Raw genomic sequence first — 21665 nt, 5'->3', positions numbered from 1 at the left:
GTAACCCCGCAGGGCGCAGCGCTGCCATAGTTTGGAGCTGACTTCAGCTGACACAGCGTCAGGCGGCCTCCACATCCCTGCTGCACCGGTGCTGGCCTGGCCCTGCCAGCAAGCAGCAGCCAGCAGGAAGGCACTTCCAGGAGGGAGGTGCTGCCAGGTAGCCTGCCTGCACAGCCTGCTGCGGGACAGGAACATGCCAGAGCTGGAGAGAAACTGCGGAGCTCAGAACCTGACCTTAGCCCACAAGTGTCCTTGTTCCCTGTTAACCAGCAGGCAGCCTTGATCCCCAACATCCTTGACGTTCATGAGGCCACAAGAGTAACTCTGAATCTGCAGCCTCTTCTGCAGCCAGGCAGATCCTGCTTAAGGAGATCAGCAGTCACCTCCTCTTCACGAGTTCACTGGGGCGGTAGGTGCAGGAAGCTTCCAGATCTCTGCTGTGGCGAAAGTTAATCTACAGCCTCATTACTGAGAACATTCCTGCAGCATGATTACAAGCTATTTCAACCTGATGCCACTAAAACACAGGAAATCATTTGGTTTAGTGCCTTTAACCGAAAGCTTGAAGTTCAAAACAAATTCAGAAGATTCCTATATTCTTCAATTCACTTGGACAAGCGCCTATACATTGGCAATGCAAACCAGGGGGAGATCTGCTGACATTTGAAGGGATCCATGCTGAAACCCCAGCACATTCCAGTTTCCCATGTGTTTATCCAACTTTTCCCAGTGTATCCCACCCTGCCTGTAAACAAGGACACGCTCTCATTTCCCCATCCCTCCCCAACAGCTGAGCTGAGGAGGCCATCCAGGGAGCAGCTTCATTCTAGATCCAACTCAGGCCGAGGCAGAACAGAGAAAGAGGGTCATGCTGAGAAACACCATCCTGCTCCTGCGCTGTGCAGCTGGGCCAGAGCCACGCTGGGATGCTGTGCCCCCTGTCTCTGGGATGCTGTGCCCCCTGTCCCTGGGATGCTGTGCCCCCTGTCCCTGGGATGCTGTGCCCCCCTGTCCCTGGGATGCTGTGCCCCCCTGTCCCTGGGATGCTGTGCCCCCCTGTCCCTGGGATGCTGTGNCCCCCTGTCCCTGGGATGCTGTGCCCCCCTGTCCCTGGGATGCTGTGCCCCCCTGTCCCTGGGATGCTGTGCCCCCCTGTCCCTGGGATGCTGTGCCCCCCATGCTCCCACCCCCCAGCAGCACCACTCTGCAGCTCTATTACTCGCTCCCAGGGAAGCTCCTTCCCCTCCTCCATGCTGAGCACCGCTGGCGTGCATGGCTTCCTTATCCAAATATTTCCATGCAACACAATCCTCCAAAACACCAGCCACTTATTTCCATGACACAAAGTCTATGCACAACCATGAGACTGCATTATCTGACACTGACTAACTGAAACACTGAGCTGCAGCCTGTTTTTTTTTTACTGTATCATCACCAACGGATATGTTCTGCTACAAAGCCTGATGAAGAGATCTCCTTCCTACTCCTTCCCTATCAAAGGCTTGCATTTCAAACTGCTCGCTTCCAAGACAAGAGGATTCCCAGTATCAGAACCTCACACTGCCTCCTGTGCCAGCAGCGCAGCACCCGAGAAGCTAAGCCTTGTAAATGAATAAAGCTGCAAAGGGAAGCCCAGCCCCGCACCATGGGCTCCATAAGGACGGCAGGAACACGCCTGAGTCAGCAAACGAGTAGCTACCAAAAGAAGACAGCGTCTCATTGTCAATGTATATGATTGCAATTGTAAGCGCTCTCTAAATATGAACACATCAAAAGCGCCGTGACCTTTCTGCTCTAAAATTACTTGGAAATATTCGAGGGCTTAAGCATTGTTTTCAAAACTAACTCACACTGTGTCTCAAAAGACCGTTTATGAGTAGGAAAAAAAACCTCATTTAGAATGGGATGAATAAGAAAAAAAGTCAAAAGTCTTAAAAACTGCACAGATCCACCCGCTTTGGATACCTCCCCTTTGCTAAACTTAGCCCTTCCATGACCCTCGGGGAGGAATGCAAGACCTGTCTATGTTATCAAGTTTATACGGATTAAACTTTAGCATAAACAACAGTTCCCCTTCCACACTTCACTCTAAAAGCCAAATTCCTGACTATTTCTCAATGCCACCGTTCCCAGTCCCTCCCTCTCCATTCCCCCTTTCTCTTAAGGTTGGGTGAGTGTGGGACTATCGGATTCCGGACCACAAAAGCAATCAGTCCCACTGCTCACAGTCCAACAAAGGACAAGTCCTCCTCTATGCTTTCCCACCTTGAAGCCTGAGCACATCACTACCCAGATTGCTCACTGAAGTATATTGTGTGAGTTTGGTAGGAGGAAAACAAAACTCAACAAGAAAGTTTCTCTTTCCCAAATTATTTTATGTTCAAGCACCTGAACCAGATACGCCAATCAAAAAGGCACAGAGTTACAATTTAAACAACAACACTGACACTCCTATAGAGTTTATCAACAAAACCCGGGTTCAGGCTGGGATCCACCGCACGATTGTTCAGTTCTTCAAGTTTAGACTCATCAGTTGAAGCGAGGGAAAAATCCCTTTAGCTATTTTTGTTGCAGGAAAATAATACTTCACCACCAGCTCGGGCAGGGGAAGGGGCTGATGAACAAGAACCTCCTGATTTGCTGTGCGGCTCATCCTCCAAGACAAAGAGCATCTTTCCTAATTACAGCCAAAACTTCAACCAGGAGCAGTTGCAGGCTTTGTTTCTGGGTGCGCTGAGGGCTCAGCAAGTCCCACCCCCAGCACAGCGTGGGGAGCCCAGGAGCAGCACACGCTCTCCTTGCTCAGCAGGGCCAGGGGCTGCAGGAATACTGGGAAACTGCCATCAAAATAGTGAATCTTAGGGGAAAAAAGCACCAAGGAGCAACCAGAAACTTCACTGAGCAGCTCAGAAGTGGAAAAAAACCTCAGCTCCCAGAATTCCAAGAGGTGGAACTCTTGCTGAGTTCCAGTCTGAGGCTCTTTCCATGATCAAAATCAGCAAAAGGTTTACGTTAAGCCAGATTTATACAAAACTGTCTCTAATTTAAGAACCTAAGTGCAAACTCGCTGCGCGCTAACCCTCACCTCAAGCAGTCACGTAAGCCAAAGGCTGCCTTCAATCCCTAACAGCTTTAACACACACGGTTTTGCGGGGTTTTATTTAATTCCGAGTGAAAAACAAACAGCCAAAAGGACGATGCTATGAAATACATTCCTTTTTCAATCAAACAGCTTTCGTTTCACGTCACCTGAGATCCAACATCTCACATGCTGTAGATAGATGCACACATCCAACACTTGCAACAAAAGTATTGCTGCTACGTCTCGCATAAAGAACAGCACCCGACTGCAACCTTAATGCAGGCAGCGTAACACGAGAGCTCGCTGCTCGGCTCTGAAACTACACACAAAAGCAGCACCAGGGTAAGAACACAAATGTGCATTTGTAATGCAGCAACAGTGCCACGAGAACAATGATCTTTGAGCCTTCAAAACTCTGGGTGCCCATAACGTTTGTTTTACTGTTTGCTGCAGTAGATAGAAACATTTTGATCTCATCGCATCATCCAAGGTGAGTTGGAAAAAGCCTGGGAGCCCAGAAGGAAAAGACTGACGTGATGGGCCAGGCAGGCTGATAAAGCACAGCTGGGCGCTGTGCACTCAGGTCTCTGTTGAATGCATTGCACCTCGTAAATGAGCTGATCTCATGGGTTCCATTTCTTGCCCAGCTGCGGTGCACAAGGTTCTGTGGGCTCCAAGATGCTCATTCAATGCTGTTTCTTTGCAATGGGATGTCTCAACTTTGACCTATTACTTCTCAAAATAAGATTTGGCTGCCACACAGTACTCTATTTTCTATAAGGGGATTAAATATACTTGGGATTTCACCACGCCACTATAGGCCATATAATCTCAGACAACACCAGCAGGAACGCTGCTTTCAAGTCACTTGGGATATGACAGTAAAAAGCAGGCCAGGGCCTTGCCAAAGAGGCGTCACTTATTCAACAGGATGCAAGGCACCAGATAATTCCCCATTACAACGCACAGGGAGACAGTGAACAAAGGCTAAGGGGCAATGGAGGTGGCTTGCTGTGTTTTACTCAATGAAGGAGATGGTTTTGGTACCGCCAAGTAATCCCAACCTGCTGCTGCTGACCCACTGTGCTCTGCCCCAGCACTGGGTGGGTTTGGTGCAGTCACAGAACCATGGCTGGAGCCCAGCTGGTGCTCTATGTGTGAGGGCTGCTCGGAGCTCCACACCCTCAGCATGGCTGCAGCCAGCCAAGAGCATTTCAGAGCACGTTTCAGTCTCTCTCACATTATCCTGCTCCTGGAATTTTTGCTTCCAGAAAACAGCGCTGTGGGTTTGATAAGAGAGGCCAGGACCTGAGATGGAGCAGGGCTCAGCAGGGCTCCCCGTGAGGTGTGGTTCCCAAAGATGGCACTGACGCTAACGTGTTCCCATGTCACATCCTGCACGCCTCGACCAGCAGCTCCACCTTTAACAAATGCACTGGGATATTGAGCTCCATCCCAGCAGCACATCACCACCCAGACAGCGCCCAGTGCCAAATGGTGGTTAATCACATAGGAAAGGTACTCATTCTTCCTTAACCAAAAAAAAAAAAAAAAAAAAAAGGAAGCTATTACATTCAAGCAGACAGTGTGTGGATGGGAGCTGGCAGATTCCACAATACAGTCACGTCAAAAATGGCCTCCTGCAAACTGTTCCCTCACCGAGCACTCGAGCTGAGCAAGGAGAGGAATCTTTCCATTAGCAGAGGACGTCTCACCGCAGCACGGCAGCTCGTTGTGCCACACAGCCCTGCAAGCAGCAGCAGATAAATGGTGCTCTGCAGGCAGCAGAGGGGGGAAACTCCTCTGCCCACAGCCCGATCCCAGCCCTGAAGTTGAGCCGGGCCATTAGTTTGACTGTTCCCTGCTCTGTGAACGGAAAATCCCTTCTGAGCACTCGCAGGCTGGTGTCTGCCGCACACACCCACCGCGCACAGCAGAAATTCCAGTCAATAAGGCGAGTGGGGCCCAGCCGGTGGAAGGGGAGGAAGGAGACACACAAACAATAAGGCAAGCATCTGGCTCTGCGACTGGCTGGAAGGAGGCCGGAGTTCAGAGGCGAGGAGACTGCAGCCCTCAGTTCACTGGAAGATCCTATCAATCCTCACTGCCCTACTTTTCACACACATCCTTATATCCGCAGAGGGCAACCCAGGGTTCGCAGCCCGTATTCTGCTATTTCACCCGACGTGGAATGACGGCGAAAGGCACCTCGATGGGTTTGTCGTTCCTGCTTCTGCTCATGGCAATGGGGACAGGCCTGAAGAACCCGAGGCCTCCCCTACCCACAGCGCTGTGCTTATGGGGGGCTGGGGGAGCACCAGCCCTGCCCCGGCTCCCACCCAGCACCCGGAGCGCTGCTGTCACCCCGGAGCCGGGGACTTCCTGGGTCAACCGCAAAACAGAAAAGAAGAATAAAATCCCAGTGCTTCCTATACGAGCGAAAAGGGAAATCTCCTCTTTCTAAGGAAGGAAATGGGTTCGCTGGGTTCGGGCCTTAAGGCACAGCCGTTCTAGAACGCCTCAAGGCGGGGGCTGGGGGGGGGCAGTCTGGAACACGGCGGCCCCGAGCTCCGAGGCCGCATCCCGCACAAAGGCGAGGCTCGGAGCTGCTCCCCGTTACATAATGGCCGGGGGCCGCGGCGGGGCCGGGCCGGGGCCCTTCCCGGGGGCACGGAGCTGGGAACCCCTGGAGAGGCGGCAAAGCCCCCCCGGGGGTCGTTCCTGGGAGGGGATGCGGTGCCCCCGGCGGCGGCGGAGAGCGGCGGGGCCGCGCAGCACAACGACACCCGAGGGCGGCCCGACGGTGTGACCTTGCCAGCGCACGGCCCCCCGCGTGGCCGCGGCCCCGGCAGGGCGAGACCGGGCACCATGAGAAAGCACAAAACGCCGCAGAGCACGAGCGGGCGGCACCGAGCCCACGGACCGGACAGCACGGCAGGACCGGGGCGTGATACCGCCCACAAAGCCCCGCGGCCCGGCCGGCCCTACAGCACCGGCCCTACAGCACCGGCTTTATAGCACCGGCCTTATAGCACCGGCCTTATAGCACCGGCCCGCTCCTCCACGCCGGGCCTCCCCCAGCAGCAGCCCCGCGGCAGAGCGTTGTGCCGGGTAGCGGCCCGCTCCGGGCCCCGCCGGTACCGCACACCCGTCCGCACGCTCCCTCCTCCCGCTGCCCCACTCGTACCTGTCCGGCCCGTTCCCCGGGCCCCGCTCGGCACTAGGCCCGGCTGGCCGCCACGGCGTTTCCTGCTCGGCCGGCGCAGCGCACCCTTGGCAGCAGCTCGGCCCCTCCCCCCGCAGCGGCTGCTCCCCGGGCCGGGCGGAAACGGCACTGCGCGCACGGGGATCCCCGGCGCCGGCGCCAGGGGCGGCCCGGCCACGCCCCCTCCCGCTCCCCGTTGGCTGCCACGGCGCCGCGCCGCGCCAACCGCCGCACGGCTCGCCCCGCCTCCCCTCGCTTCCTATTGGCCGGCTCCTCGCTCGACCCCTCCCGCGCTGTTTCCTCATTGGATGCCGCCCGCCCGCCCCGCCGCTCGCCTCACGGGCGCGGCGTCTCGTTGGCTCGCCGACCTGTCGATCAACCGGGTGGAGGGCGGGAATACGCCAGCGCCGACGCGGTGCGGCCGGGCGGGTCGGGACGGTGCCGTGCGGTCGGGATGGCGCTACGTGCCGCGGGGCGGGGCGGGGCGGGGCGGGGCGGGGGATCCTCCCAGTGCGAGGCGCCGCGCTGCGGGGTGAGTCCCGCGTCGGGACACGTGGCAGAACGAAGGGGCGACGCGGGAACACGGCATTCCTGGGCGGCAGCCGCGCGGCGCTGCGCATGCGCGGGGTGAGAGCGAGTAGAGTGTGTAGAAGGGGGCAAGGCGGGAGGTGTACGGCGCATGCGCAGTGCCCCGGCTGCGGGGCCTGCAGATCCGCACGTCCGCGCCGCGGGGGGGAGGGGGCGGGGCGGCCATGGCGGCCATGTTGGGGCGGCCATGTTGGGGCCGCTGTGCTCGGCCGGCAGCGACCCGCCCCATGCGGGACATACCGAGGTGAGGGGTGGGGGGGACAAAGGGCGGCCCCGGGGCTGAGGGAGCGGGATGGGGGGGTTCGTTGTGCAGGTCACCGCCTGCACGGGAACGGAGCGGGGATAGGAACGATCCGAGGGGGCAAAGAGGGATGTGGTGACCGTCCTTTTAATGCCCGCCGCGTCTCCGTGTGTAAGGACCCGCAGCAATGCACACGGCGCGGTGCCCAGCTCCTACGGAACGTCCTTGCAGCCGCCGTGAGTCTCCGTGTCCACACACCCCCCCTTTTCCTCACGCCCATCCCGCACCGACGCCCCCGGGCAGGAAATGGCCGCGGGGGGGGGGACCCGCAGCGCCGCCATCTTGTGCGCAGCGCCCGGGGCCGCCACCCCTGCGGCCACCGCAGTGCAGCGGGGCGGCACCACAAGGGAGGGAGGCGGGAGGCGGGAGGCGGCACCACAAGGGCTGGAGCCGCTCCGGGGGCTCCCACCCGCGGTACCGCGTGGGGCCGGTCACGGGGCGCTGAGCCACGCGTGCTGCAGGCACTGAGCGGCCGTGGAGCGATTCTCAGGGGCGTATTGCAGCGCCGACAGCAGGAAACTGGTAAATGGAGGCACCTCGTGTTTCCTCCACTTGAGCCTGGCCGTCAGGATGGTGTGGAGGCTGCGGGGAACCAGCCTGGAGATCCGCAGGAGGGCACCTGGCAGTGCATAAGCACAGTGTGTTCATTACACCCCAAAGAGCAGGAGGATGTTGCTCCTCACCTCACACAACTCATCCAAATCCTGAGGGCTCAATCCACGTGTGTCTTATGTCTAAACTTACCTGCGCTCCTAAACTTGGCTCCTCAGTGTTTCAAACATTCCCTTTACAAGTTAACGCGTGGGGCCTCTCCATTCACTTACTAGATGTGAACGCATCAAGCACAAATGAAACATCAGTATAGTAACACCTGAGTCATTCCTGCAGTCCCTCTGCACAACCCACAATGCATTGTTGCCACAGACATGAGCCACTCATTTAATTTGCTTTGCGCCTGCTCGCTCCGTGAGATTAAAGGTGCTATTACTGACCAGGAAGTGAGCCTTGTCCCTCAGCGTATGTGGTGTAAAGGCAGTGATTCAGGTTAGGCATGTGTGGTTAGGCCAGCTTGGTTCTCACGGAGAATGAATATAAAACAAGGCCTGTTTTTGACTCATCTTTGGAGCACCAGAGAAGGAATAAATGAACAAAGGAGCTGAATGAGCAGGGAGGTGCTTGTTGGTCTACAGCACAGTGTAGACAGTGTGCAACGTGAGAGGAACTGTACCTAGACAGGCTGTATGGCTGGTTAACATGAATGAGGAGGAGAATGGGATAAATTGCATTAGGATGGAGTTAGGTGATGCCTTGAAGTCCAAGACAACGATTTCAAGCTTAATGAGTCAAAGGAATTGGGGAGATTAAAACAGAAAAGACATTACAGCTGGGTCAGAAGACTAAAAATAGCAGCCACGGTGGAAGGATGAGAGGATATGAGTGTCCCATTCCTCTTCATCATTGTTCTCTGCAAGTGAATGGGTGAAATCCAGCCAGTTGCACACTCACAGCTTTCCTGCCATGTAGCCGTTTCCTGTCCTCATTTCCATTCTCTCCAGCTCAAAAGGAGGGAGGACAGAAATCTTTCCCTTGTCGGATATTTGCTATGACCATTTTTGAGGTTTTTCTATTTGCATTCATGCTGGAACGTTCAAATTGTAAAGGTGGCAGGGTGGGAAGTGTTGCTGTGCTTTATGAAATCACCTCTATTCTGTCCCTGCTTGTAGCCTGCATTGTGTAATATAACTTCGGTGGCTTACAGTAGTAGCTGAGTAGGAGTGTATCAGAGACCCACAGTCACTTTGAGGGTGGTTACCATAGGTTGATTCTTACCCGGCCTCCTGAAAAACTTAGTTGACTTGTTCCAGGATAAAGCAATCTGGGGAGGGATCCTTCCCAGGAGTTCAATAATGCGAGCAACGTGATCTGGACAGAGGAAGAGAAAACATGTCTAGATACAGACATACGATGCTTCTGCCAGTGAAATGAATACAACTGATGGAGTCCTACCATCATCTCTGGAGAAGTATTTCCCAGGTTGAGGATTAAACAGACACTCCCCGGTTGCCATTTCAAATGCCTAGAAATGGAGTAGCACTGTTAATTCACTCACCAACGGGGAGTTTTTCTTCCTTGTGAACTCTGATAGGAAGGAAACTGGCACTATCACATAAAACTGATACTGAAACATGGAAAGGTTCATGTTGCTTTGATGCACCATTGTGCAGCAGCACCTTTAGTTCCATCAGGATGGAAACCAGTCTGTGCCTACTTCAGTCAAATACATGAGCTGACACCATACTTATAATGTGAACTGCCTTAAGCATGAACTAATTACAGTGAATGTATCTTTCAGTCCAAAGTGAAGGAGTGCAGACAGCCTGCTTTTCCTCCTCTGACTCAGCAACAGCAAGGAAGTTGTGCTCCGCATGCAGTGTGCAGGTGGGTGCTGAGGACATTCTACCCTGAACCTTCCACTATCAGTTGTCTTCCACACATACATAGTGCTGTCTCCAGCCCTACCAGGCAGCCTGTGCTCCAGATGTCTGCAGGAGTGCCATAGTCTAATCCAAGCAGCACTTCTAAGGCACGGTATGGCTGGGTCTGTATCTCCTTAGAAAAAGGCTTATACTGTAACAGAAACAAACACCCTTTGGTTAGCTTCCATAAATGAGTAACAGTGATGCTTGTGGCCACAAGCTGTCCATGCAGTCACGAGGAAGAACTGAGTGTGTGTAGTAAAATGCATGCAGGAGACATCAGACCCGTTCTCAGCCCCACTGGCACCATGCTAAATTTACCTCCCAACATTTGATTACAGATTTCTGGCTTACAGACTAACTGCAAGCTGAAGAAAGATCCAAAGCTGACGTATCTCTGGAGTACACTGCCCAGCTCTGAGCTGGGAGTGATGAATACAACGTCTGGAATCAGTTTTACTTTGCACACCCTCCACTGCTCAGCTGTGGAAGGACTGACACCGAAGGTGCGAAGGATGGAAGTGCAACGCATCTCACACTGTCACAGGACCAAGGCTTGCAGCAGACTCACTGTCCAGCACGCACTGCCCAGATCAGCAATTTTCACTTCTATGCTCATTAAATCAGCATCTTCCAGTTGATTGCCAGGATCGCCTCCTAGATGGAAAAGAGGGAGAGAAATCAGGTCTTTCTCCAAACCAGCAGGTACGCATCACTGACTACAGAAGGTACATGCAGACCTACCTGCCTTTGACATTTGTCAACCTAAGCAATCCAAAAATGCTTTATGCAGGGGGCTCCTTTTAGCACCAATAAAATGCCACTCTAAATTTGTGAGGGAATGCAAAGGATGGGCTGCTAACCAGTCATGGTCTAGGAGAACGTTATGGAAAACTGCAGCTTGCAGTGGAGTGAACATCATGGGAACATCATGGGAGAAATGAAAGAGTCTTATTGCTGGGTGACTAAATCCCTTGAGAAACTCTCCAGCCCTATGGCTTACCATATTTTCACATCATTCTCTGAAAATAAATCACATCTCAAAAGGTTTCAAAGAATACATACAAGTCTCCCACAAACCTCAGGAAATAAAAGAGTAGATGTGTCATAGAGTTTTTTGGTCAGACCAGTCGGTATGTATCCTATCCAGTAGTTGAAAGTATGAAAGGATATTAAGTCTGTTCTTGCAGTAAAAGTCGCAGTGCTCACCTGGTGCCTTTAGCCTCAAATCTGTTCTCTGGCCACAGTCAGCAGCATCAAGCAGAAACCTTGGGAGGCTTTTGTCATGAACGTACAGCAGCACGTTCTCTGGTTTGATGTCTGCGTGGATAATCCGGCAGCGCCCATGCAGGAATTGCAGGCCTGCAAGCACCTGTGTGAGCCAGACAGCACTTAGATTAACAGCATGGCAGATAATGTATGAACAAAGAGCAGTAGTGTTGAGTGGTCCTGTAGAAGCAGGCACAAATGGTTTTATCCTGAGGACAGCCAGCACCGTAGACCCACATACAGCACAGACAGGGCACAAAGATCTGGCAAACAACACAGCATGAGAGTGCCCAGGTGCCAGCACAGATGGGCAGGCCTGGAGAGTTGGAATAGGACAGCAGAGGGCTACGAAGAGGCTCTGCAATCACAAAGCAGAATTGTCTCCTGAAAAGCAGCTTTTGTTCACACGGATGGCACGTCTTCAGCCCACCAAGCCTATCTGATAATACAGCATTACCAATGGAATGGAAGCTGGGAGTCAGTTATAGGGTGTTTGACATGGCACACGAGGGAGCCCCATCATGCGAGGAAAGAGAAGGAGGTGAATCATAACGCAGACAGGAGGAGGGAGGGATGATGAGTGAGTACATGCAGAGAGGAATTAAGGGTACTGCAAGAGAGCCATGTAGGGAAAGAACAGCTCGTGGTGGAACAGGGAGAGCCTGGCCGTCACAGGGGAGAGATAAACAGTGCGTGCAAGAGAAATACTTGCTATCAGAAAATTCACTGAAAAGGCTACTAGGAAGTTAAGTTGCTCTTTTGAAACACTGGTCAGTCATAAAGGCTGGCAAATATTCTCTACGTTATCAAAATCTATTCTGGGAGGAACACCAGCACCAGGGAAATACCAACCTTAAATGGTAACTGCGAAACACAAGGAAAGATTTCAATAGCTAAACTGGAATGAATCAGAAGTAAATGCTGCCCCAGTGCTGATCCAAAGGGGAAAAAAAAACACAATTCACACCAATAAGAGATCAAACAAAAGGCTTGGGTGTGAAACAGAGCATATCAATTAGCACCACTACATTTTCATCCAGCTTATTCAGGTGTCAGCGGAGCTGCTTTCAAGGAAGAAGCAGATATTTCAGAAAGAGGATGGAAGAGGACATGGTTTTCTTTCTCAGTGTCCCTAGAAGGGCCCAGGAATCAAGGCAGCAAATCTTCATTTTGGCAAGTTTGCAGACTTCTGATAAACCTTGGCACTAGCAGCAAAATGTAATATTAATTATTCTTAGACTCACTCAGGTTTCTTATTCCTTCACTATTCACAGACAGTGCATAAGAAACTCAGCTTTCACAGTCTGTTTGATCAGCATGCCACATCCTTACAGGAGACGAAGGAAGTTTTGGCTCTGAGCAGGAAAACCTCAGTATGAACCAGCAATTTAAAAGCTCTGGGAAGGAATCAGCTGTGAGGCAGACCTTCAGCAGCCTTGGATGTTATTGGGCAAACAGCTGAAGCCAGCAATGAGCCCTGCTGAACTCACTGGGGCCAATGCTGGCAGCTGGAACTGCTGGAAAATTCAGTAATTTGCTGAGATACAAACATAAATGCCATCTCTGAGTCCCCTGGTGCAGGTCTGCAGGTCCCTGACTCTTCTCATCAGTGGTCCTGACCCCCTTCCAAATCCATTGAGACTAACAGGCATAGGCAGTAATGCACATTGCCCCTGTATTACTGTGTTAACCTCCCATTCTATATTCAATTTGACATTTTTTCTCCTCCCACACAAAAGAAATAGCTACTGTTTTTCTTAAAATTGTATGCCCTTGGCACTGACTCTCTTGTCTCTTCCTTTGCAGATGCGGTCATACAGAAATTCATGGCAGATGACCCCAGGATGAAGACTATGACGTGTTCCCCAGCCAGCACCCCCACAGTGCTCCCACCCAGACAGAGTTCATTTCTCACCTGCTGTAAAGACTTCTTCACAAAAGGCAAAGGCAGTCCCTGGGCTGCATAGTTACCCATCAGAAACTGCAGGGAAGGACCCAGCGCCTCGAATACCAAGCACATATGTGGGGAAAGAGTCATGGATTCACCAATAGAGAGAACATGCTGGTAAGCTTCTTGCCCTTCACCAGAGCAGCCAAACGTTTCATTAGCCGTCCTCCCTTCCTCCAGCCACCTCCATGTTCTCTGCTCTAGCTACTGCCCTGCTCATCCTCCTTGTTGGAGCACAGCAGTTGGATTTATGTTATCCCGTGACTCCCCAGCACAACCTTTGCTGACCGAGAGCTGCAGTACTATTAGCAGAAGGATATGGAAGCCATTCTCTCCAATCATTCTGAAGTCATCTAATAAACAGACGATGTTTTCTCCTGCCCGATCCTTCTTCTTCATGCTGCACACCTGAGGGGGAAATTCCAAGTGAACTGCTATTAGAGACATATACGTGCTGCTGGTATCCCTGCTCTTGTACCATTACATATTTTCATAGCAAAATGTACTATGAGTTTGCTCCCACAGAACACTGATTCAGCTAAAGCAATGGCTACTGTATGTATATATTTTTTACATATATATATATATTTATTATATATGTATTTGTTTTTTTCTTTTTGACATGGCTGTAACCATGGGTGATTTTGGTTTGCTTTTTGTGCAGCTGCCAGATCTATTTGCACCAACACCAGGAGGTTTGTTCTCACAACAGAAATGAGCAGCTGTGGAAGCAGGGAGGTCCCAGTCACCTCCTCTGGCAGCGCTGTGCGTGTGGACCACTGTGCTGATGGATATGACCCTGGGAACCAGCTCTATTCTGTTGAATGGAAGGCGTGTCTTTCTGAGAGAATTAGCAATAAATTAAGGGTAAGGCTTGGTCTACATTGTGCTGATGTGTAGAAAAGCACCCTCTGATTACATTTACTTTTTACTTCCTCTTGCATCACCGAGTCTGGCTCGTATCCTTTTGGATAGAGCCTGCAGATTTGCAGGTGCGAACCAAGCCTTTCCCAAACCTGTTGGAGAAAGGCCTCGGATTAATTTGAAAGGCAAAATATAATGACTTTTATTCATATACAGCTGATGGAACATCACATTTAGATCAACTCTTAAGAATTATAACCATCAGCTTTCTAGAACGAGCAGGTCGAGCCATTTTCAAAAGCAAGCAGTTGAGACTCAGATCCACGTGCCTTATTACCACATCCATTAGCAAAAGCAGAAGGAAGCCTTCTGAGCTGAGGGGTTGTATATTATGTCATATATTATTTTTGCTGTGTCCTGGTTTTTATTGTTTTCGAGGATGCTTCCTTTTGCTTCAGTGTCTGTGTTGTGGTAGAACAATGATCTCTGAGCTAGGAAATACACTTATTTACTGCATTTCAGTCTCAGCTGAAAAAAAAAAGGGGGCTAATAGGACAAGTGAGACACAGCCACCTGTCACAGCATTACAGGACGAAGGAGAAAGTGCCTCTTTTAGGGGTCATGGATGAGCAAAGGTGACTTAATTGTCATCTTTTTCCATCTCCCAACCTAGTTCCTCAGACAGACCTGCCCAGAAGGAGCAGGGACAATGAAACTGATACCTCTATCTGAACTCAGTGGTCGCTTCCATAGAGAAGAGCACAGAGCCTGGGAAGATACCTACACATCGAAGAAGAGAGAGCTCATCCTGGGCAGCCTCAGCAAAGCCTTCCCTGCTCTTCAGGACCTTCACAGCTACATTCTTCTTCTTCCTACAGAAGGAATCACAGCTGTAAGTCAATGTGTGCCAGGTTGGCCTGCAAACAGGGCATGTCCTGCCCAGATTGGCTGTCCTTCACTGCTGCCCCATATGGCATCAGCTCCTCACCTCATGTCCTGGCACAACCAGACAGTAGCAAAGGCCCCACAGCCCAGCTCGTGCAGAGCCTGGTATCGTGCATTGAACACCTCTCCTTCCCGCACTGGGTAGTGGCCTCCTGTGGGGACCATCACCAAGAAACATTACTGATATCCTGAAAGAAAGAACCACTGAGGACAGCTGTTTTCCCATAGGAATGGCCAAATAGGTCCCTGTGGCCTCCTCTGGCATGGGAAGAGCCTGGTATCATCTCAGCTCTGGTCTGAGGACTGACCTGTGTGCTGCACTTCCAGTGTGTCCTCCTGCACCTGCTCCTCCATGGCAGTGCCTCAGCAGGTCCTGGTGAGAGGGGACAGAAGCAGTGGAGGACTGTGCTGTGCAGTATGGGCAGCGCAATTTTACCCCTTAACAAAGAGACAGCTACAGAGCAGCTGCACACATTGATGTGCACAGCTCCCATTTGTTCTTCCAGCTCTGCTCTTCCTCACCCTGTTCCTTTCCATCTGTTTCATCCAAACCTGGAATTGAGCTGTTAGGAACGTTTTTGGCACTTGAGAGATGTAAGGATTATTTTAGGAGTTCATAGGAGGAAAGCTGGCAGGCTGGGCAGGGCTCTTGGCTCTCAGGTGGAAGTCTCAGGTTTCCCTGTGTTTTGGGCAGGCTTCCAATGGTTTCCACTGCAGGGACTCCTCCAGTGGCTATGATGCTAGCCTGGGCCAAAGGCACTCTGTGCCCCAACTTAGGGCTTCCACTGACAGTAGGAGACTCATATCCCATGTTGGTGCTAAGCAGAGCGTGCAGTTTAGAAGCTATGCTGCACATCTGCCTGCTGCCTGGGGCCAAAGCAGGGATTTGTTACTGACCGTCCCATGATCCCCTACAAAGAGGCCACGAGGGAGGGGAATGGCTGCTCCCCAGCATGTTTCTATGACAGCAAAAGGTACAAACATGGAGGCACTGCAGACAGACGGATACAACTGCTGTTCCCCCTACTCCACAGCACTGTTGTGGAATTGGCTCAAGTACAAGTCACCTGAAACAGAACCCCCAGGCTCCACGTTGCTAATGGAAATAGAGTTTTACGCTGCCTCAGTTTGGGTACTCCAACCCAGCATTCCATAATTCAGAAATGTCACTTGCTGTACTGGCCAAAGCTTCATATGAACAAGTGTTGCCAGAGCTCGTGACAGGTGATAATAACCCAAGCAGACTATTAGCATGAGTAGAAATATCAACCTTTAAATCCTTCACAGTCAGGTTGCCAAAGCTAAGAGCTCGTATGTGCTGCAGAACTTTCACTGATGGAGTTTTTGAGCTCAGAGCGCCCTGCTGTCCTTCCTTAGGTGTGTGAGAATTGACCTCCTGCCCACTGCACTCATGCAGACAGTCCAGCAAAGGGTGAAGAGCATTGCTTTGCACCTTGGTATAGAAGACAGAAACAGACTTTTCTAAGCTTTATGATAAAAAATGGAACACCAAAAAACACAACAAAAGAAACCAACAGTGCTTGTAGAAGTACTATGTCAGTTGATATATTAAAAGCTTTTTTTCTTTTTCTTTCTTTAAAGTTTCATCATATACAACTGATTTGCTGCAGGCCTGGACCAGGTCAGAGAACTTCAGCCCAAAAATGCACTGTTCACTCTGCTGAGATGGTCGCTGTTAACTCCAGAGGGGAGCAGAGGAGCTTCACCTCACCTGCACAACTCTACCTGCACAGAAGGGTGCAAGGAGCTGCCCCACTGCTTGCCATGCACCCCAGCACCTGGACCTGGGGAGTATATAGCAAAGTGACACATGCCTTCATCTCCATCCAACACAGACCTGCTAAGTCCTGCGTGTAGCATCCCTGCAAGTCACACCACACAGCATAAAAGCAGCCCCAAGGGCACGTGGGGCTCAGCCCCTGTGGCCCTGCACACTTACCATGCAGCTCAGGAGGATACCACCCCTCTCATCATCTGGCTCGTGCTGGAGCTCCCAAAAGTGAGATACCAGCTGGTCCTGCTCTCCTTTTAGCCTGCGGTGCTTGGGAGGGTTGTCCTTGAGCCAACCAAACTGTTCTGCATCGCTGGGTAGATGTGTTGAGGAGCAGAGTATCAGATCTCAGCACCGTTTCTGGGAACAACCTTGGCTGCAGTGTAGCAGGAGACCCAGGACAGCTGCCATGAGTTTCCTTTACTGCCGTTCACTGCACCTGTCTGTGCAGTCCCCTGCCTCAGGGTCCGTCACCCTGCTGCATCTCCACAGCAGCTATTTATAGAGGAAAATTACCGCTCTGCTGAGATGGAAAGTGGCTCCCACTCCCCCCACGAGCAGGGTAGCAGGTTGCGTGGCAGTGGCACCACCTCCTGTCTTTGCACGGCACAGCGGCCTCCAGCCTGTGCTTGGCAGAGGTCATATGCACCCAAAGCCTCCATGTATCACCCTGCCTGTACTCCAGGCATCTCAGCACCCTGAGTCACACTGGCCCTCCAGACCTGGGGACAAGGCAGCACAATTCTGATGCGTTGGCAGCACTTTCACTCAGCTGCATGCAGGTTTTAGTGCAGGAACAGCTGTATCCCCCCCCCAACTCCATCAGAAAGAATGGGAAAGGGCTGCATCCTCACTGTGAGCCCAGGCAGCCTTGCACCACTGCGGAGCAAAGGACCACACGCAGTGAAACCACTCGATACATTCCCCTTACACCCACGTGCAGCAGAGCTTGGCAGCCTCAGCCTTCCCCTGGCCTGGGGCCCCGGTGTTGTGCAGCTCAGGTTTCCTTTCACAGCCTGCAGAGCCGCAGCCCTGGTGCAAGGGGTTAATCCTGCCCTGCTGCCAAAGCCAGGCCAGGGCCTCACTTCTCCCCCTGCTTGTGCCCCTCTCCTCTCACCTGCTGCCCCCAGCACTATAAATATCGTGGGAGGGGGCTGTGATAGAGCCAGGAGCGGGGCAACAGCAAAGGAGAGAGCTCAGCTTCATAGGAGAGCTGAACCCATAAAAGGGCAGCGGGAACACACACATAGGTGAAGGCGGGACTTAAGCACAGTGGCGTGGATTGTATATTAAAATTTATTGAATTATTGTGTAAGAATTCTCTTTTATTAAAATCATTTGGACTCTAAACTGATTATTTACAGACAAAAAGACCTTTGATATCACCAAAAGATTCTCCTACATCTCAGAACAGTATCTACAAACAGTTATTACAACTATGTAACAAAATGCAGATTTTTTTTATTTTTTTCAAGCTTTTTATATTAATTATTAATTCCAATTGGAGACAGACAGTACCTGGGGGCTCTGAGCAGAACTCAAGGTGTGGCAGGGCACAAAAGCAGCTCAGATCGGACTGGAACAGAGACACCAAGTTGCCTGGCTGAGAGAAGAGGGCAGGGAGCAGGACAAGAGCAGGAGGAAGAGCTATAGGAACAAAGTGGGTATTCTGGAAACCAAAACAATCATCCTGACAAGAAAGGCACCAAAAACAAGCAGCATCTTGCTGCCACTGGGGCATACCCTGAAGAAGAAATGGCATTCCACCCAGGCAGCAGGATCTCAAAGCCCTCTTGTTTGCTTGAAAAACAAATGACCCATCTTTTCTACTAAAGAAATAAAAGCTTCCAGATACAGCCTACGTTTGCCACCAAAGAGATGAAGGCCAGCACTCTCACACCTACATTGTGTGGGTGCTGGCTACTCTTAGCCATACCCACAGGAGACATTCAGCCTCACTAACGACATCTGTCTTAATACCAATCAGTTATCGGTGTTTCATGCAGACCATGATGAAACTGAATTGATTTCTCTGACTGCAGGTCAAAGCAGACCCCAAACCCACCATGAAAGAACATCATCCTTCTGAGGACACAATCACCTCCCCTCACAGCACTTACATGCTGCAGAGGCAGCTGCTGACCACAGAGCCAGCAGGAGCATCACAGGGGCCCCTTCTGTCCCCAGCACGGCCAACAAGCTGGTCAAGAAACCAAGCAGAGACTGGAAGAAACTTGGATTATAAGAAATAATAAATAAGTCTTCCCCGCAGTCGGGAATTTTATAATAAAAGCTGTTTTGTGCAAATCTCAATGCAACAGAACCCTGTTGTAGTAATGGATTTTGCCACAGGAGTGTGGTGTGGACGGAGAGAAACAGGGTGAAGCCTAAGCACCCAGCAATGGAGCTGCAGCACACAGCCACAGCGAGGAGGACGCTGTTACTTACAACTCCAAAGACAAGCAATGGGGAGAGATGGGCATCACTTACTGCCCCTGCAATGGGCAACACCTCCACATAGGGCCAAACTGAAGATGTTAAAGGACTCATTTCTGTTTAGCCCTACTCTTACACCTTGATTATTGCTTTGATAAAAGCAGACTTTCACAGATACAGAGAAAGTAAATCATCTCCAACATCCACGAGCACTACTGAGAAGTAAGAAGGATGTGGAGCCCGCTTCCCTGGCAGCCTGACCAGCTGTGTGGACAGAACTCATCCGACCACAGCAAGTAACAGCAGAGGAGACACAAAGGGACACAGAGCTGCCAGTGCAGAGCAGGAGACCTGGATCCCTAGGAGAGCTCCTGAGTCTTCCTCCCTTACTGACGTGAGGTGGATCCAGAATCGACTCCTGTGCCACCTTGTTATGGGAGAGCAGAGAGGAAATCCCACAAAGCCAGTAGCATCCTACAGCACACGGCTCCCGGCAGACACTGCCAACTCCTTTCTTCCACCCAGCTTTTTGGGGGCTAATTTGACCAAGTTCTGTTGAGACAAAGGTTTCAGAGAAGCTGAGTTCCCACATGTTCCATGGAATGGGGTGGTCAGGAAAGAAACAGACCCCAAATAGTGCCCTCCTTCCTGATACCCATCTCTTGACAGCAGTACTCTGAACACACATAGTACCTGGGAATGCTGCTGAGAGCTCATGAGAAAGCACCGGCTTTGCAGGAACAGATGCCAACACCAGCTGGTTCTATTGCTTAGGAGAAAATCCTGCAACTGCACAGCGCTCACACAAAGCCACACGGCTGATTCACAGGCCTGGAAATGCTGCTATGAGCAATGTAAAGAGGTAGGGATGTGATCCTGCCCTGATCTAGCTCTAGTCCCTCCAGGCCTGCACAACCACCATCTGAGGGCAGTGTTAGAGGATTCAGTCCTGATCTGCCTCAGGGATGACGGACATCAGCCTGGACTCAGTGAGGGATAAGATAGTGAAAGATACCTTTTAAAACAGGAATTCACTCACTATGGGCAGAGTGCTGTGAGGCCCCCAGACTGCTCTCCAGGAGGGAGCAGAGGAGCTGCCCAGCTATGGCTGGGGGCTAATGGCACAACTGCTCTGGCCTTGCTTTCCTTGCACCAGCCACTGCTGTTTGCAGGACACCAGATGCCCTTCAGGAACGTGGTGGTTGTGCTTCACGACTCCCTTGATTTCACAGCTCACCAAGTCACCCTTCTGTGGGCCACAACAGGAGAGTCTGGGAGGTGAAACTGAGGTGTAAGGCAAGTCTAAGAGAAACACACAGCTAAGCCTCAAACTGAGCTGTGGGGAAAAGGAAGCGACTGTTACGACAATGGAGACATCCACAAGTTATCCCTGCAGACAAAGCAGTGGAGAAAATTTTGCTCCAGTGCTGACAGACGTTTGTCAGTAGAAGTGCACAGAGATGCTTCTCCAAGAAAAGCTCTGTCTCAAAGCCACAAAGTTAAACATTCTCCTTTAACATTTAAATACATTATCCTTCGGAGGGTATTTACAAGTCCAGTTCAAAGCAGCAGAACAACCAGATACCAGAGGAAAGGGGGAAGTGGCACAAGGCATTGTTGTGCTTTTACGAAGAGCAGGACAACCCCTGAACTTCTGACAGATCCAGAGCTGGGTCGGTGGAGATCGGGATGAGCCAGACAGCCGACTCCTCACATGATGAGTTTGTCCTAAGGGGAAGGGTGAGGGGATGGTCCATTTACAGTGGACTCGTGGGCAAGCCTGCATGCTGGTGAACGTATCCCATCCAAGCAGACGTTGCAATCAAGCAGTAAGACCAGAACACTGGGCAGCAAGTGACCTTTGCCACTGGTCCCTCTGCTTTTTACATCCAACATCCAGATCCAGTGAAAACATTGCTGCAAAGAAGCTTCTCAGGTGGAGTAGAGCAGGAGCGCTCACTAATCCATCCAGATGGAGATGGAGGTCAGCGCAGCCATAGAGCAGGGGGAAGCTTCGTGCATCCCCAGTAAAATGAGCGGCTACAGTAGGGGAGCCTCCCAGCACTGGGCACCCACACAAGGCCAAGGACTCCACGGACACGGTGCTTGGTGCTGCCACCTGGCTCTTCAACAGCAGCATTTAGAAGCTTGGCACATTCATGTAACATCTGTAGGAAGGAGCTGCACGATCCCCTGAGACTGTCAGAGGAAAAGTGAAGTTCATTTGTTTTGCTTTTAAAAAGAAGGAAAAAAAAAAACCCACCAACTTTAAAAAAATATTCTCTGAGATGGAAGGACGCTTCTACTTGGTACTGCCTTGGCCGTCCCCGTTCATGTCACTCGTTGGCTCCTTGGAGAGTCTGGTTCCAATGACAGCAGGACACCCTGCATACAGCTGGGACGGGCATCATCCCTGTCCAGCCAGGGGAGAACAGTCTGTCTGCACCTGTCACAAATCGGTGACTTTATTCTCCACAGCTGCTGCAATCTGTTGTAGCCTGTATCCGAGCTGCATCTTTTGTGCTGTTGGGTCTTCTTCCAAGGCAGTGATGATCTGCAACAAGACACAGAGCTCACTGGCTGCCTTTGTCCAGCACGCAGCACTGCTGGCTGGAGATAAACATCATAATGTTAAACAAATGCACATGAAATGCTGACAGCCCCCTGCTTAGAGCCAAGTCCCTTGTTTGCATGATGTCCTCCCTCATTGACAAGAAGTTATGGAAGTTATATATGCCAATGAAACAATGCACAGCAT

General features: G+C 51.5%; 3 protein-coding genes and 1 long non-coding RNA gene across 16 annotated transcripts in view; 1 reads left to right on the top strand and 3 right to left on the bottom strand.

Moving 5' to 3' along the window:
- Window positions 1-6425, bottom strand: part of SETD5 (SET domain containing 5) — a 58428-nt gene extending 52003 nt beyond the window's left edge. Inside the window, exon 1 of one of the 2 annotated variants that reach the window (XM_015874948.1) lies at window positions 6270-6425. The gene's annotated coding sequence lies outside the window, so the exon portion shown is untranslated. The remainder of the gene's footprint in view (window positions 1-6269) is intronic. The other variant, XM_032447193.1, reaches the window with a different exon arrangement.
- A 361-nt stretch (window positions 6426-6786) lies between these two features.
- On the top strand, window positions 6787-18131 carry LOC116654004. Of its 4 annotated transcripts, none has more exons than XR_004308740.1 (7): window positions 6787-6914; window positions 9530-9615; window positions 9995-10358; window positions 12729-13425; window positions 13535-13737; window positions 14408-14626; window positions 16282-18131. It is a non-coding gene; the product is annotated as an uncharacterized LOC116654004 (long non-coding RNA). The 4 variants fall into 4 exon arrangements; XR_004308739.1 differs by lacking the exon at window positions 6787-6914 and adding an exon at window positions 7003-7119; XR_004308741.1 differs by lacking the exon at window positions 6787-6914 and adding an exon at window positions 7242-7352.
- On the bottom strand, window positions 7125-16742 carry LOC107319738 (SRSF protein kinase 3-like). 2 transcript variants are annotated; one of them, XM_032447206.1, is made up of 12 exons: window positions 16640-16742; window positions 14988-15052; window positions 14723-14831; window positions 14519-14606; window positions 13191-13278; window positions 12838-12944; window positions 10863-11025; window positions 10225-10310; window positions 9697-9804; window positions 9184-9253; window positions 9007-9099; window positions 7125-7795 (listed from the first exon to the last, which is right to left on the bottom strand). In XM_032447206.1, exons 2-12 carry the CDS (start codon window positions 15031-15033, stop codon window positions 7608-7610), a joined length of 1146 nt encoding a protein of 381 aa, XP_032303097.1. In that variant the 5' UTR covers window positions 15034-15052; window positions 16640-16742; the 3' UTR covers window positions 7125-7607. The 2 variants fall into 2 exon arrangements, with proteins under 2 accessions (XP_032303097.1, XP_032303096.1); XM_032447205.1 differs by lacking the exon at window positions 16640-16742 and adding an exon at window positions 15950-16282.
- The window catches only part of PLXNB1 (plexin B1), a 63541-nt gene continuing 59629 nt past the window's right edge, over window positions 17754-21665 (bottom strand). For all 8 annotated transcript variants that reach the window (XM_015875238.2, XM_032447189.1, XM_015875241.2 and 5 more), the window contains one exon: window positions 17754-21461. In XM_015875238.2, coding sequence (XP_015730724.1) covers window positions 21357-21461 — 105 coding nt within the window. In that variant the 3' untranslated portion in view covers window positions 17754-21356. The remainder of the gene's footprint in view (window positions 21462-21665) is intronic.

This window comes from Coturnix japonica, chromosome 12 (genome assembly GCF_001577835.2).
Source record: "Coturnix japonica isolate 7356 chromosome 12, Coturnix japonica 2.1, whole genome shotgun sequence".
Classification (NCBI taxonomy): domain Eukaryota; kingdom Metazoa; phylum Chordata; class Aves; order Galliformes; family Phasianidae; genus Coturnix; species Coturnix japonica.
The sequence above is the reverse complement of the archived record's forward strand: the minus strand, read 5'-3'. Positions and strand labels throughout refer to the sequence as shown.

What these genes read in the sequence shown, in the direction of transcription:
- LOC107319738 (XM_032447206.1), bottom strand. Translation starts at nt 15,033, where the DNA reads ATGGAGGAGCAGGTGCAGGAGGACACACTGGAAGTGCAGCACACAG. An exon ending in ACTGGAAGTGCAGCACACAG is followed by an intron (nt 14,832 to 14,987) that starts GTCAGTCCTCAG and finishes TGGTCCCCACAG; the next exon opens with GAGGCCACTACCCAGTGCGG. An exon ending in GATTGGAGAGAATGGCTTCC is followed by an intron (nt 12,945 to 13,190) that starts ATATCCTTCTGC and finishes CTCTTTCCCCAC; the next exon opens with ATATGTGCTTGGTATTCGAG.